The sequence below is a fragment of the Protomyctophum bolini genome, assembly GCF_963924005.1.
Source record: "Protomyctophum bolini genome assembly, chromosome: 3".
Lineage (NCBI taxonomy): Eukaryota > Metazoa > Chordata > Actinopteri > Myctophiformes > Myctophidae > Protomyctophum > Protomyctophum bolini.
Window position 1 is genome coordinate 16,125,857 of NC_137864.1, and position 17,509 is coordinate 16,143,365.

Consider the following 17,509-nt stretch of genomic DNA (forward strand, 5'->3'; position numbering starts at 1 on the left):
GAATATATGTTGCTGTGACAGCACAACAGTATAGCCTACACTACATGTGTCAGTGTGTGACATAACGTATGATAATACCTCGTCCTATTTTGAGCCAGGTGTCATGTGCATACCATGGCTGTGCCCATCCTTTGTAGATAAATAATACATCAGTTTGAACCACACAATTGTTTCGGGTGGTCGTCAGGTTTCAAAAGGAAATAATGTCTGCCTTTGACACCACGATAAAAGCAATATTATTAACGTGTTTATCTGCTTTATCAATATAATATGATAGATTTACTCTACTATGTCTCCAGACAGACACCTATATATGCTTAATAGCCTATCTAATCATCAAACTTAAAGACGATTATGCAAAGACACATTATTGTTTGTTTTTTGTTTGTTTGTAATGTTTAGTTCCGTTTGAGATTTTTCACCAATTATCTCCCCAGTAGGCCTACCATTATAATATTCTAAATAATCTAAAGTGTATTCTGTACATTGATCTTCAGCTTAATTACTTCAGAAATTGTAGTAAGCTACTGATATTTCACTTTTGTGCAGTTTTCTTAGACTGGTCTGTGTTGTCTCTTTAAGAAGACCGTAAATAATTGGTTGCCATGGTTTTGTAGAATCAGATCATTGATTGACTGCCCTCACAGCCACAACAGCTGGTGATTCAATCACCATGAAACCCAATTCATATATAAACTCTTGACACATGCTCTGATGATCAAGGCCACTAAAGCTGAAACATTATCTTTGTCTGGCCAAAATAAACACAAAACGATCGGCCTCTGTTGTCACATGTCTTTACTTGCAGTTGCTGCAATGTCACTTACCAAAGATGTATCATATGTATAATGTACATAACAACACTAGTACACTACACATGCATGCATCCAAACATTCTGAACATGTGAACCGCTATTATTACAGGCCAATAGACGACGTGGGCGTGAGTCAACACCCCTCTCATATGCTGCCCACACGTCAACGTAGAAAAGCCATTTTGAGTGAGGATAGTTTTCAAAGTAAATTCCAGATATGCAAATAGGCTATTTACATTTTAAATGTGCAATATATGCATGACATAACAAATTAGACATAGGCTACACAGTATAATCATGTAATGAAGTAGCCTACTCTAACTCTATTTAGTTTGCATTGCATAATATTATAGTCTGAGTTAATGTTCCTCTTGCCTCAGCCATCATGGAGGAAAAAAGTTACTATGCTTGTCATATTACCGGTTTGACGTAGTCTGACTCGACTTGTTACTTTAACAACTTTGAAAGTTGCTCGGGATTGGCAACTTGTCATAAGCGAAACTTGCGACTTTGCGAGCTCACTGAAGAAACTAAAAAAAAAAGGTAGGATATTAATTGTTGTATTAATTTGCCTATGCCAAATGCATGCATTGCTGCAGGATTGTTTGCTGTCTTAATCGTCATGTAGGCTATAACACACGTAACCAAACAAAGTACAAAATGTTCGTTTGCTCTATAGCTGTTGAAGCAAATTTTATTATAACCATCCTATGTCACTAAAGTCCCCTCTCGACGAGAGGCTCTCGTCATTTAATTATAAAGCCTACACAATAAAGTAAGCATAATATGAAAAAAAACAGAAAACAGAATCATCTCATTTTGAACATAATAAATCATCTCATTTTGAACATATGTTCAAAATGAGATGATTCTGTTTTCTGATCTTTTTTTACCTATATATTAATATTATATTGGTATATATTTCCTCAACATGTTTCTGATTGAGTTATTGATATTTAACATTTGATCTAGATGCATAATTAGGCTACTTTAATCACCTCATCCCATGTCAGAGATCCATGGCTGTCAGAAGTGCTGTCTCTCGGCTGCTATCCAACACACAGAAATGTGTCACCATCACTGCATCCCGAGCACAGGGCACAGCTGCACCAGCCCAGAAAGGTCTGTATAAAAAAACAACATGTTTTCAGTCAGAAATTATATGAACATGCTGGACTGAGGCAGTCATCTCTTAACCACTTAAACCACAGGGTCTACGTGTCCCCCTCCATTTCCCTCTACACCAGGGGCTCCATCTTGCGCCACCCTTATCCCTACATTTATTTGCCATTTTTTACTATTTTGAAAATCATTAAAAAATAGTTCAACTAGCCGATAAATAGTAAAAAAAAAAAAAAAAAGGCAAATAAGTTTAGGGATGGGGGTGGCGCAAGATATAGCCCCAGATCTCTTTGCCGAATATATCAGATCTACAATAGCCGCGGTACCATGCAGGCTTTCATTTTCGTAAGCTCACAACTGAGCTTGATAGCAGATATTTTCTCTGAGCGTTCGCTTCTCCCCCAGAATAGTATAGATATACACCTATTGGTGTATGTGGTTAAAACATATAACACACGGCCATCTAAGCTATATAGGAAGTCTCACCAATATAGGCTATAGTAATCTAGAGAAAATGTAAGTATTCCAGGAAGGTAGACTCTCAGTTTTTAATAGTAAATATAGCAGCATTTTATATACTCTAAGGTTTCAGTCTTCTTGAAATTATGATAATAATTTATTATTCCTCCTTTAGAAGGTGAAGAAGAAGTCAAAATACCACCCAAGCCTGGTAAGTATATAAACGTTGAAAATGTTTTAAACCATAAACTATCCAACCTATTGTTAACCCCATTCTGGGCGGGAACCCCTTTTGGTGTTTAAAGCATTATGTTATACTTTTAGCTATTGAAAAATCTTTTGGGGTCCTTGACATGAAATATTGAGAACCACTGATATAGAAACAGGTATTTCAGAAAATTGTCAGGATTTAGAAGGCATTTTTTTAATTTTGACGTTAGGCCTAACAATAACCCAGTTCAAAACTATAGCTGACAACAGTTGCTTTTGTCCCCCTGCAGCTAAGGTGGCGTTTAACTGGCGTGACGCCCTGGACCTGGACGGCCAGCTGACGGAAGAGGAGGTTATGATCCGAGACTCCTTCCGCGACTACTGCCAGGATAAACTAATGCCCCGCATTCTCATGGCCAACAGAAATGAACGTGAGTTATCTTATTCAAAACAGATATGCCTGGTTTGGACTTACATGGAGCAAGTCATATTAAGGTGTCTCAAGCCTAATTATCATACAATACAACCGTGTCGCTCAATGGAAGTAAATAAGCAATTTTCTATTTCCGTCAAGGGACACGGACATATAAAATAATTAGGCTTTAGTTTATACCTTTAATGACGTAATGCATTCGAAAGAGAATCAAGGCAACTCAACCTTCACACAATCGAACCTGACTTGTGCTCTTTTTGTACATTGCTTCACTGAGTGTTTGAATCTTGCTCCCCCACCCACAGATTTCCACCGTGAGATTGTCTCAGAGATGGGAGAATTGGGTGTATTGGGCCCAACGATCAAAGGTATAGAAAATCAAGAGATATAACTGTATCTCATTCATGAAATATACTGAATAAACAATATTATATGGATATACAACTAATTAATTCTAGTGCAGCACTGAGGGCCACGCTACGAGCTTGTAGAAATTGTTGCGCAAATTGGAGGTCGGCGGCCAATTACTGTACATTTATGGGTCTCGTTTTTCAGAAAACTGTCATGATTTAGAAGACATTTGTAGAATCTGGTCTCAGTCCTAAATGGGTTAACCTCCTATCCTCTGATCTGCCTGTCATTCAGGGTACGGTTGTGCTGGCACCAGCTATGTGGCATATGGTCTGATCGCCAGAGAGGTTGAAAGAGTGGACAGTGGCTACAGATCAGTCATGAGCGTTCAGTCCTCCCTTGTCATGCACCCCATCAACGCCTATGGAACAGATGCACAGAAGGACAAGTACCTGCCAAGACTAGGTAAGACTATAGGGAAATTAATGATATGCAGTTGGTCGGATATCCAAGTCTATTAAATATTGCATAATTCAGAGTGCCTGGCTATAGCATCCCTTATTGTGTTTCCTGTTTTTCCTTTTCTCCAAGTTCCCTCTTTGAAAAAAAACCTGTTGCATTGTTGATAATGGTATAGGGACTATAGGCCTAATCATTGTCACAATACAACACAAACACAAAACGATCTGCTTCTGTTGCTTGTTTCTGTCTGTCTGTCTGTGCGTGCGTGCGTGTAGCCTGTGGAGAGATCTTGGGCTGCTTTGGTTTGACAGAACCCAACCACGGTAGTGACCCCGGTGGTATGGAGACCAAGGCCAAATACAACCCCTCCAGTGGCACCTTCACCATCAATGGGGCCAAGACCTGGTAGGTAGACAGTCTAGAGTCTAGACACTCATGTAGACAGTAGCTTAATTTACTAAAAGCTGTGCATTGATTTAGAATGGGTCAAGGACAAAACGTGTCCTCATGACTTTATTATAGATGGATATCGGTCCTAGACAATGACGCTCTTGAAATGTGGATGTTTGATGGGGCCGATTTGACTAAAAATACACCACAGCATGATGGAAAAAACTAGGAATCATTTACATTTCCAGACACACATAGTTTGCTCAGGTCTGTGAAAAGAAAGACAGGGGAGACAAACAGGTAGCTACAACATTGCACTTCTGTTTGTCTACGGGTGGGGAGTCGGGACCTTGAACTGTGCTACACGTGAAGGTTTGGTATATAGCAACGCATTATGTAAGAAAAGAGCTGCTAAAATAGCTTCCATAGAAATCCATATATAGAAGCCGTAACTCCACACCAGTACTATATGACCCCTTCCTTAACGGTTAAGGCTTAACCCATTTAGGCCCGACCTCGAAATAAAAAAAATGTAAATCATGACAGTTTTCTTAAAAACCTGTGTTTCTATGTCAGTGGTGCTCAACCTTTTTCATGTATTTGGCCGCCGACCCCTATCTGAAAATACGTTGTTCCAGAGACTCCCCCAGAAGCAAAGATTTGAGTTAAAAACGTTCTCTCTGAAAGAATATATATTCAAAGATTTGTGCCACATTTTCAAGATTTTTCAAAAATAGCAGACCTACAAGCTCGTAGCTTGTAGATCTGCCATTTTTCAATAACTAAATTATCACAATGCTTAAAACACCAAAAGGGGTTCCCGCCCCAAAATGGGTTAATACTGAGACATGTCAAAGTCAATGACATGTATCACATTTCTTTCTGATATCAATCTTGTATGGCGGCTATCGGAACAAACTTATTAAGTCGCCATACATTTGTCAGCAAGTTGGACCACCCCCGTTCACCCCCTCTCCATTCCATTCAAGAAACCCATCGCAGGTGAACAGCTGGCTTTGATACTAAATTGAGTGACGTAGCACCAACACCATGTGACACCTTTGTAAATGGCGTCTCAATGATTCAATCAAAACCCATAACCCATCAAGCTGTCACCAACAAATCTGTTTATAATTCGTAATGACAGTGTCTCTTTGACCGTAGCATTTGACCGATGCTTACCATCCGTTTGTCTGCGCTGCTAGGATCACCAACTCTCCTGTGGCAGATATTGCAGTGGTCTGGGCCAAGTGTGAGGATGGCAGGGTGCGGGGTTTCATTCTAGAGCGTGGAATGAAGGGCTTCTCCACACCTAAGATTGAGGGCAAATTCTCCCTGAGGGCTTCTGCTACTGGAATGATCGTGATGGACGACGTGGAGGTTCCCCAGGAGAACCTGTTGCCCAATGTTTCAGGCCTGGCTGTGAGTCACTGTAAATATTTCTCGTGTAAAGGGCGCACACACAAAGATGCTGTTTTAAAAAAAAGAAAAACATGTTATAGCGGCTCATAGCAATCCCCAGTGAATAATCAGCCGGCAGGATAAGCCTGGGAGATAAAAACTGTAATGACATGCAACTAAAAAGACTCACATCCAACAGTCTAGCTCATAAGTTTACAATTATTTACTTCTCTTTCAGTGCACCAAATATTTCAATACAATTTCTAATAAATAAATACATATGTGCAGAGAGATAATGTAAGTCAAACAGTGAGCAAAATACAGATCAAATTCAAATTGCGGTCAACAGAATATATACCTCTCCCAGGTCACCCTACTACGGTCAAACCAGCCATCAGGTGAGCAGGTGAGGGTCATTATGTATAGCCGCTGGAGGCCACCCACAAAGACACTCCCACCAGCACAGTGCCAATGCGGTGCCTCCATGCATTGCATTATCAATGATCAATGATCCAATCCAGTGCACATATACAAATAAACACCCTTGGTAAATGGTGCATTTATATAAAATGGTAAATGGTGCATTTATATAGCGCCTTTATCCAAGGCGCTTTACATAGATTGTGCATTACATTCACCCATTCACACACATATTCACACACCGATGGCAGCGGAAACCATGCAAGGCACCAATTAGGCACATCAGGAGCAATTAGGGGTTCAGTGTCTTGCTCAAGGACACTTTGACAGTAACTTTGGGGGAGCCCGGGTTCGAACTGGCAACCTTACGGTTACCATCCAGCCACTCTAACCCTGAGCCACCGCCGCCCAAGTCCCTTCATGGCTCCTACACATGTGCTTAAGTATAGTAGCTCAGGGCATTCCAATTCTGTCTAAATCCAGTTGTTTGATCTGTTTTTGTTTTCTGTGTTGTCTTGTGTAACCTTCCCCACTGCCAGGGTCCATTTGGTTGTCTGAACAATGCTCGTTACGGCATTGCCTGGGGAGCTCTTGGAGCTGCTGAATTTTGTTTCCATGCTGCCAGACAATACACTCTGGATAGGTACATGACATTAAAGTAATATCGTGTTGGAAAAACAATTGAATAACATACCCCAGATATTGTGGAGCTGAACAGAAATGGTTGGGAGCTCACCGTCTATAATCTGGTCTGTTTAGAATCCAGTTTGGAGTGCCACTGGCCAGGAACCAGCTGATGCAGAAAAAGATGGCAGATATGCTGACAGAGATCACCATCGGGCTGCAGTCTTGTCTAGCACTAGGCAGACTGATTGATGCGAAGAAGTGAGTCTCTCTCATGATGCCAATGTGAATGCAATGGTGGTAGCTTTGTTATTCATCCTCACACTTTTATATGTAATTCAGGGAAAGTACTTGCACACTCCAGCTTCAATGCAAAACATTATTTATCACAAGCCAAAATGTTGGCTTGTGATAAATGCGTGGGAGTGTGCGACTGCTTTTCCTAAACTACTGTTTTCTCTCATGGTCAGCACCTCCTCAACATTGGTGTGTTCTGTGTTCCATGTTTTCTACAAGGGACACTGTGTTTTCTTCACAATAAATCAGTGGTTTTCATCCCTTTTCATATCACAGCCCATTATTTGGCAGTTGAGCCACGGACCACCATTTGATGAGATTTAGCCTCTCAGACCCAAAACTAAAGAATATTTTGTTGTCCACAGATTTTGTCCACAATTCCATGCTGTATTGATGTGGTACCATTAGGAGAGATAACAGTCAAAACATTGATCAAAATAACAAATCTGCTACATTCTCTAATTGTATAGACTTCTTGTAAGTTAAGTAATGCAGATGTTTTCTGCACTTCTAACAGAGCACATCCAGACATGATCTCCATGCTTAAGAGGAACAGCTGTGGTAAGTCTCTGGACATTGCCAGACAGGCCAGAGACATGCTGGGAGGAAACGGCATTGCAGACGAGTACCACATCATCCGACATGTGATGAACTTAGAGGCCGTCAACACGTACGAGGGTATGCAAAAAGCTAATGCATGGAATAATGATATATTAACCATCCTTATCATTTACCGGTAGTCAAGTGCATCTATTCACAGTCCGGGGGTCTTCAACGTTTTTAGCTGAGAGAGGTGAAGCAGGGACCCCCACTACACATTGGATTCATGTTAAATGTGTGTTTTCAAACATTTAACCACTTAAACCTTCAATACTTTGTAAATGTGACCTTTGGCTTGGTACTTGGTCTGCTCTTTTTACCTTGTACACCAAGCCACTTTAAAGAAAATAGCTGATCTGCAAGCTCACGTGTCTGTAGATCTGCTATTTTCGGCTAATGCCCTCAGAATAGGGATGCGATTTGGAGACCCCCTTGTATTGTACTATGAGGACGGGTCCCGGACCCCCCTGTTGAAGACCCCTGGATGAATCTATATAATATTGTCAATTGTATCTGTAAAATTCTTAATCAAACCGTCATCATACCAGTGTAGTACAAGGTCCACTAGGGGTCAGCACTGTTCAAAATACTGAAGGCTGATACTTGCTGCTGGAGAAATGAAGATGATAGCTTAGAATAAAGCATGTTTAAATGTATGATCTCTGTATCTATGTACTAAAAATGTAACCTGATCATTATGTTGTCTTATTTCCACAGGAACGCATGACATTCATGCCTTGATTCTTGGCAGAGCCATTACTGGACTGCAGTCTTTCACTGTCGGGAAGTAAACCCTTCCAATCTCCTCTCACGGAAATGGACTTGAGATATACAATGGGTGTAATGCATGGTCTGGTTTGGGCAAATGTTACCTAATACCTGGGATATGTAAGGTCATTTTTTGTAGGCTTATTTATATAAACAATACCTCAGTTGTGTATTTTCAAGCTGCTGTTGTTGGAGATGTGTAATCCTTACGTGTGGTGTGTCCTCTATTTATGTTAAAGGGGGGTCAATCTAACAAGGCAATGGGTCCAAGCGTGATATTCATTTTGTAGTGAAATTTGAGTCAAGGGTTAAAACAAGGTGCATTTCAAAAGTGTGGCATGGTGATTGAGAAAGTTTTATTGATTTATGTAATTCTTTGTAGCCTACTGTAGATTAATGGATGCGAAAAGTTTAAGTGAATGTAGCTGAGATACTGTATATGGTTATGTGTGGATCATTATTTAAAGTTAATCAACTTTAGTAGAATATGGCAGTGCACAAATATGACGTCTAAATGTCAGAGACCGAATTGGAGTTTGCACATTGAATACAAACTTAAATTTGTTTTTTGTAATCACTTCACAATAAAGGCTCTTAAAAATTGTACTCGCATTCCTCCTGATACTTTTGTGAGTGGCTGGGACTTATTATTTTTTGCCGGGGTGAACATAGTGTGTTCTTACAAGTTGTAGTGCATTTATTTTTAATAAAGTACTACACTCAAGTACATTAACGCATACTTTAATTAGTTTAAAGTTTTTCACGGTTTAAAGTTTAAACTGTGACAAGACAATGGCCAAACGTATATATAAAGCAAAATCATATTGCCAGTATAAGTTCAGTAAGGGGTAGTGTATAAAACATTGTATACAAACAAATGGCAATTTGTTTCCGCTGTGCAGTGACAACACCAGAGAGTGAGAGGTCAATTAAAAGATTCAAAATGGCAGAAACTTATCTGGCATAAGAAGCCCATGAACAGAAAAAGCACAGCTAATGTGCATTTCATAACTCAGAAACATGAAAACATTACTGTTCTGGTGTCGGGACAAGGTCAAGACTCGCCAGCGCCTGGCTGGCCTCCTGGAGCTCTTCATTGAGCTTACTGCAGCTCTCCAGCACCTCTGACAGCTCCTGCAGTTTGACTGTCATGCCATGGCTGTTCTCCTCATACACTGCGTACATCGGTTCCTTCATCTCCACCCACTTGTCTGTCACCTGAGTGGAGACGGGGAGGGGGGAAAATGCTTACTTAAGCCCATTTAGACCTGAGGACGATTCTACAAATGTCTTCTAAATCCTGACAGTTTTCTGAAAAACCCTATGTTTCCATGTCAGTGGTTCTCAAACTATTTCATGTCAAGGACCCCTAGAATTATATGTATTTGGCAGCCGACCCACATCTCAAAATATGTTGTTCCAGTGACCTCCCAGAAGCAAAGATTTGAGTTAAAAACTTTCGCTCAGAGCACTGCAATAATCACTAAACTAAATTATTGGTATTTGGTGCCATTGAAGTGAAGACATACTAATAAATTGACACGGTACAAGGACAAATTCAACATATAGTGCAAGCCAATAAGGTACATGAATTCTGAATGCAATAGCTATATGCGTTTGAGCAGTGTGGTAAATAGTATGGACGCAGCTGTAGAGGGTAGTCCAGAAGAATTGAGGATTCAATAATATACATAAAATGTGAATGAATTGATGCATTATGTAATAAAATCTACGGCAATACTGGGCAGTATAGCTTCTGAAGAACAAAAGAAAGTTGATGTCACCTTCGCCAGAATCATGTCCTTAAAGCTGTCCATCATCTTCAGTTCATTGGTGCGGCTCTCGTTGATCTCATAAACCAGGTCCTGCATTTTGCTGCTGATGATATCTATCTTTGTACTGCAATCATTTGAACGAAAGGACATAGTATAAATTAAATATATCTACATGATATAAACAATACATAATCGATTTCATGAAACGGAAGGATGACTTCTACAAAGTAACACACCTGCACCAAATTTAATCTCATGAGCAGCAAGATAACTGACCATTCAGAAGCACTCAACCAGTCTATATGTCGAAGTGTGCCTGAGCATTGAACAAGATACTTAACCCCCATCTACGCGGGTGTTGTAATAATGGCAGCCACTGCTCCCAATATATATCTGGTGTTGGGAGGAAACCTCTTAACTCCAAAATGTTCATTTTTCAGGAAATTAAGAAAACCTTATATTTTTAAAACAAAGCAATACTGCCTCATCAAAGTTGTTGTTGTAACTTTATATATTGTCAATTACTTCCATGAGAGGGGGAGAAGTGGTGAGGGTCCAATGGAGTTAAGAGGTTTTGTCCAAAGCACTTTTTACTACTTTCCATTGGTTCAATATTGGTGTGTGTTCAATAGCACTGATTTATGCCAAAAAAATATCTAAAACCTCAAAAATTTAGTAGTACAATAATTATTAATTAATTGACAATTATGAGGTACCTATGCATTTTGGTATTATGGTATGGTTGGAATTTAATACAATCATAAAATGACATAATTTAAAAGACTACATACAGAACACATACAGTATATGCCAGTGGTTCTAAAACTATTTCAAGGATCCCCAAATTGACACCAATTAGGCCGCGGACCCCCATTTGAAGAGATATTCCAGTGACACCCATAAGAGAAGATGTTTTTACGACTCTAGCAGTGATTCTCAACCCGTTTAATTTCAAGGACCCCCAGTTTGACATGAATTAGGCTATGGACCCCCATTAAATGGCATTTCTATCTCTGAGACCTCTCATCCTGTGTTGCCTGGTGTTCTGGTGTCGGGACAAGGCCAAGGCTCGCCAGCGCCTGGCTGGCCTCCTGGAGCTCTTCATTGAGCTTACTGCAGCTCTCCAGCACCTCTGACAGCTCCTGCAGTTTGACTTTCATGTCATGGCTGTTCACCTCATACACTGCGTACATGTGTTCCTTCATCTCCGCGCACCTGTCTGTCACCTGAGTGGAGACGGGGAGGGGGAAAAATGCTTACTTAAACCCATTTAGACCTGAGGACGATTCTACAAATGTCTTCTAAATCCTGACAGTTTTCTGAAAAACCCTACGTTTCCATATCAGTGGTTCTCAAACTATTTCATGTCAAGGACCCCTAGAATTATATGTATTTGGCCGCCGACCCCCATCTCAAAATATGTTGTTCCAGTGACCTCCCAGAAGCAAAGATTTTAGTTAAAAACGTTCTCTCTGAAAGAATATATATTCAAAGATTTGCGCCACATTTTCACTTGGTGCAGCACTATGAGCTTGTAGATCTGCTATTTTTCAACAGCTAAAACACCAAAAGGGGTTCCCACCCAGAATGGGTTAATGTCTATATATGCTTTGACCAAAATGGCAGTCTTCAGAATCAGAGCACTGCAATAATCACTAAACAAAATTATGTATTGGTATTTGGTGTCATTAAATTGACACGGTACAAGGACAAATTCAACATATAGTGCAAGCCAAGGTACATTCTGAATGCAATAGCTACAGTATATGCGTTTGAGCAGTGTGGAAAATAGTATGGACGCAGCTGTAGAGCGTAGTCCAGAAGAATTGAGGATTAAATAATATACATAAAATGGGAATGAATTGATGCATTATGTAATAAAATCTATGACAATACTGGGTATATGGCAATACTGGGCAGTATAGCTTCTGAAGAACAAAAGAAAGTTGATGTCACCTTAGCCAGAATCATGTCCTTAAAGCTGTCCATCTTCAGTTCATTGTCAGTGCGGCTCTCGTTGATCTCATAAACCAGGTCCTGCATTTTGCTGCTGATGAGATCTATCTTTGTACTGCAATCATTTGAACGACATAGTATAAATTAAATATATCTACATGATATAAACAATACATAATCGATTTCATGAAACGGAAGGATGACTTCTACACAGTAACACACCTGCACCAAATTGATGATTGATGATGAGCAAGATAACTGACCATTCAGAAGCACTTTACCCTGACTCACCCAGTCTATATGTCGAAGTGTGCCTGAGCATTGAACAAGATATTTAACCCCCAACTACCCGGGTGTAATATATATCTGTCGGGAGGAAACCTCATAACTCCAAAATGTTCATTTTTCAGGAAATTAAGAAAACCTTATATTTTTTTAAACAAAGCCATACTGCCTCATCAAAGTTGATGTTGTAACTTTATATATTGTCAATTACTTCCATGAGAGGGGGAGAAGTGGTGGAGTTGCTTTAGAAGACATTTTGAGGGTCCAATGGAGTTAAGATGTTTTGTCCAAAGCACTTTTTACTACTTTCTATTGGTTCAATATTTTCGAAACACATAGATGCAAAGGGTGTTCAATAGCACTGATTTATGCCAAAAACCAAAAAAATTGAGTTATGAGGTTTCCTCCCGACAGCAACGATATGTATGATGGGTAAATGTAGAGCACAAATTATATGTATGTGCAGATAAAATGTACTACATGTACAGTATATGCCAGTGGTTCCCAAACAATTTCATGTCAAGGATCCCCAAATTGACACCAATTAGGCCGCGGACCCCCATTTGAAGAGATATTCTAGTGACACCCATAAGAGAAGATGTTTTTACGACTCTAGCAGTGATTCTAAACCCGTTTTATTTCAAGGACCCCCAGTTTGAAATGAATTAGGCTATGGACCCCCATTAAATGGCATTTCTATCTCTGAGACCCCAATTTATATTGTAAAATCAATGTTAATTTAACTCTGAGAGTGTACAAATGGAATGGGTCCATTTGGTTCCATTTGTACAACTCCCAGAGTTACAGACCCATAATATAAGGGTCCATTTGGTTCCTAACTATCATTTAGCTGGGTACCCCCTGGAACTCCCTCAAGGACCCCTGGGGGTTAATGGATGGAAATGACATGATACCTCATTTGAGTGTCTGGCATGCTCATGGATGAAAACTGCTGTCTTGCTAAATCTTGCTCAGTGCACAGACTCTCATCCTGTGTTGCCTGTGTGAATGCGTGTGCCTGAAAAGACAAGAATACTAAATCAATAAAAATAAACCAGAACACCACATTTATTATTCATATCTATGTCTGCTATTAACTTAATGAGCCTAGTAACTAAACTGATATTTTTATACAAACGTTAACCTCAATATTGTGCATAGTAGTAGGAGGAGTTGAAGTGGAAGAACTTGAAGGTGCAAAAAAGTCCATTTTCCCTCCACAACTATGGAAGTTTGAAGTTTCGTCTTATAACCTGAGAAAATATGTCTTGCTTGACAGAACAAAAGTAAGCCAGTAAAGATATAGCCTATTTCCTATTATATATTTTTAATATTCAGTTCAATTTCATCAACTGATGTGATTTAATCAGCATGCTGTTTTGATTGATTGTTTAAGTATTTATTAAGTTTGCAGAATTGCAGTACATTTCAAGCACAACTCAATACAAAAACTGTTAATTGTGGACGACACCATAAAGCATTACACTTGTTTACAACAGGGTCCACCATTTTCAATTAATCAGAATTGTGACAGGTAGAGCACATTTTAGCTGAGGTTATACTAAATGTACAAGTTACAAGCCGCTACATCATGTTTCATCGGGAGCAAAGCAATACATATTAGTTAGCTTGAAGCTAACGTAAAGCAAACGCATAAGGTTAACGCCACTGTGTGACTGTGTGTAGTACATGCTAACAAAAAACTTCACACATTAGCTTAATTAAAATATAACAACTATATCGTCACAATATGCTGTAGGCCTACGGTGGGAAGAATAAAGGCCATTATAAATGCACGCACTTACTGTATTTAGCTACTTTAAAACTAAATGAACAGGTTCCACCACAACAAACGATATGTGTACATTGAGCGCCAGATCGATCATCGATGGTGTTGACAGACAGTGTCGCGCGCGCCTGAAGCCGAGCAGATCTACAGGCTCCACGAAGGTGAGCTTGTAGTTCTAATATTTTTCTACTCTTCTGGATGAATCCATTTCCGCAAAAATAAAAAATAATAAAGTAGGCTAATGTCATGAACGGACTTAACCATGACAAATATGGGAGACGAGTCAGACGACACACAGGAGTAAATGCCAAAAAACGTGTATTTATTTTAAACTAGTCAAACAAAGCATACTTAACGGTTGAAGTAGGGTGTGAGTCATCAGTTGGATCAGTAGTGTAGTGCATGCGTGGATGTGTGAAAGTGTAGTGTATGTGCAAGTGCAGCAACTCAGGTCAAAACTAACTTAAAGGAGTAAAGAACAGACATTGTTCCTTAGGCAGGAGAGGGAGGGAAAATGCCAAAATGGCCTTGACCAGCCTGCTTAAATAGGCTGAACCAAATTGTAGTCAGGTGCCTCCTCATCTAGGCACACCCCTGCAGGCTGGTCCCCTCCTCCTGCACATGAACAGAGATGAGTCATCACACTAATTACACACACCCCAAAACAAAACCATAAATTTAATTACAAAAAAAAAAAAATCTTGCAAAACCTTTTGGCTAATTTTATTAGATTGATATAGCCTGTTCATGTTATGTAACTTTCGCACAGGTCCTGGGCCTGGGCCTGGTGAGAGCAGGAGTGGTCGTAGGAGGGGCCCGGACAGGAGTCAACCCACAGAGCCTAGTACTTCCACGCCCCAGAATTTGGTTCTCCCAGTCCCGGCACCGGCAGAGTAGTTCCGGAGCAACGGATTCCCTGATGGACTGATGATCGAGGGTAGCTACTGGGACGTAAGTCAGGATTTGATCAACCCCGGCTGGGTCGCCTGAGTGAGGGGTATGATGTTGGTAGACCCGAAACCCTGTTGACCTCAGGAAACATCACTGAGGATACGTCCCAGGTGCATCCATGCGATGCATTTTTAGTTATAGTTCTAGCCCTGAAACATGACTGTCATAATCATGGCTAGTAACTTTCCTCCTCTAAGCCAGTGGTGGGGCCCAGGGACGGGGACCCCCACGGGTCCTTGAGGGAATTACAGACACTTATGGCTCAGACAGTGTACAAAAGGAACCAAATGGACCCTATAGTTAAATTAACATTGATTTTACAATATAAATTGGGGTCCCATAGAAATGCCATTACATATAGGGCTCCGTATAGCCTAACATTAAGTTTTTAGACAGGTACATGGGTATCTTTATCTTGGTGGTGTAGCAAATCTTGTCGACCAGACCCATTGCAAGATGCTGTACTCGTCAACCCTAAGCCATTCCAGTCTGTCAAAATGGGCAGAGGTGAGGTGGGTGAGGAGGTTGATTGTTTGCAACGGATTAAGTTGGTATATATGGGATGCCTATCTCATCATCTCTGTCAGGTTGATCGCGCCCAGGATTAACTCCCCCCCCCCCCCTCAGACACACACACATGACATGACACACACAGACCAGATTAGTTCAGAACCGTGGACAGCAGTCAGTCAGCAACCAACCTCAACGTGCTCTGTTTACAGCTCAGTGAGGGGTTAGAAGGCAGATTGACAGAAAGATGACACAGAAACAAGACATTATCTATCAAGTGCATGTTTATGTTTATCACAGTTTATAGCCTACTTTTAAATAGCTGTGCCTTCATCTCATTGATGGAATTATTACCCTTTGATATGTAAGTTGATTTATTTTCTCCTTATTGGTGCCTATACTGTGTCAGATATTTTTGCTGTAGCTATTCAAAGCATACTCAACTACTTGATGTAGTAGCCTGCAAAATCCACACAGTCTGACGGAAAAGCATCTATACATTAGGCTACTTACATTTTCATATTGCTTGTGTTTTGGACAATGCCTGCCTCCAGTGAGATTCCATCAGTCACTCACAAATACAATTCCTGTCTATGCTTGTTCAATCTGTGGGGGTATAGTGGAAACCTTTTTTTAAAGATATTTTGGGGCTTATTTTTACCTTAATTGATAGCTATACAGTAGGTTGACAGGATACGGGGAGAGAGATGTGTGAAGCAAAGGTTGTCGGGATCGGGACTCGAACCCGCAACACACTGTCAGACTGGATTACCAACCTAGGTGCCCGGACCGCTAGGCCGGCCCGGTCCAGGGGAAACCTTTTTAACAGAAAATAAAATAAAAACTTGATCACAAAATAATAACCTAAATAACCTAAATAACAACAGTAATAAACAGGAATTTGTTTGCAGACGAACTAACATTAATTCTGCTGTGAATTTAGGTCCGTTATCTTCCTAAAGAGGATTAATCATCTGGTGTGATCCATATACCCTTTCTCTGGATACAACAATGGAACGACAGTCAGCAAAAGGAAGTGGGAGTCTTTAACACTGAGCGAGAGCATGGACAGCTTTAATTACACAGATGTTGGAGGACATTCATTCCAATATTCGGTCCACAATTTGGAGCCTCTGTATAAGGAATATAAGCCTCCTCCTAAGGACGTTATTCACTTCCCCAAACCCGTTCTTTACCTTTTGATGGCTGCCATTGTAGTGTTTGCTGTGGCTTATGCAATAGTTGGTCATCTCATCAAGGACCTCATGCTGGATATGACAGGTACACTCTCCATGCCTTTATCGTCCAGACCCATAGACTTTAGAATACCTTAACTCTATGGAGCAATATTGTGTGTAAAAATCTGTATTCAAATTGGCATGTGGGATGGGTGGGTGTCACAAAACGTTAACACCAAACTTTGACCTGGCCAACAGATGTCACAAGAAAAATATCACCACAATATCATGACATCCGGCTTTGGTTGGTCAAGCTTTGTGATTCGGAAAAAAAATCTAAAACGGGTGTCCTGGTGACATTTTCATGATGTCCAACCCTGCTTTTAAGCAGTGGTGGAAAGTAAGTACATTTACTCAAGTAATGTACTTAAGTAGCTTTTTGAGGGTTTTCTTTTTTTACTTTACTTGAGTATTTCCAATTTTCTGTACTTTTACTTCTACTCCACTACATCTCGGATCCAAATATTGTACATATACTCCACTATTTATTTTAAGTACACTTTTACTCAAGTACATTTTGAATTCCGGACCACTGCTTTTTATACATGTCTGACTGGAATATTCTTCTGCTTGCGCCATTTGCTTTAATGTATAATGCTTGCCATCAACACGTTTTCCTCTCTCCTTTCAACAGACTGTTTGCTGGGTCCCCT

The 17,509-nt window shown here is 40.2% G+C and overlaps 2 protein-coding genes across 2 annotated transcripts; one reads left to right on the forward strand and one right to left on the reverse strand.

Moving 5' to 3' along the window:
* The first annotated feature begins 1,271 nt into the window (after positions 1-1,271).
* gcdha (glutaryl-CoA dehydrogenase a) lies at positions 1,272-8,958 on the forward strand. Its single transcript, XM_080759822.1, has 12 exons — positions 1,272-1,358; positions 1,829-1,937; positions 2,572-2,607; positions 2,897-3,037; positions 3,345-3,407; positions 3,685-3,855; positions 4,128-4,257; positions 5,448-5,664; positions 6,603-6,706; positions 6,823-6,948; positions 7,502-7,662; positions 8,302-8,958. The coding sequence occupies exons 2-12, from the start codon at positions 1,835-1,837 to the stop codon at positions 8,373-8,375; spliced, it is 1,326 nt and encodes a 441-aa protein (XP_080615948.1). The 5' UTR covers positions 1,272-1,358; positions 1,829-1,834; the 3' UTR covers positions 8,376-8,958.
* Positions 8,959-9,282: 324 nt separating this feature from the next.
* syce2 (synaptonemal complex central element protein 2) lies at positions 9,283-13,597 on the reverse strand. The gene is made up of 6 exons (XM_080756360.1): positions 13,513-13,597; positions 13,283-13,386; positions 12,084-12,198; positions 11,148-11,353; positions 10,137-10,251; positions 9,283-9,570 (listed from the first exon to the last, which is right to left on the reverse strand). Exons 1-6 carry the CDS (start codon positions 13,576-13,578, stop codon positions 9,382-9,384), a joined length of 795 nt encoding a protein of 264 aa, XP_080612486.1. The 5' UTR covers positions 13,579-13,597; the 3' UTR covers positions 9,283-9,381.
* Between the last annotated feature and the right edge of the window lie 3,912 nt (positions 13,598-17,509).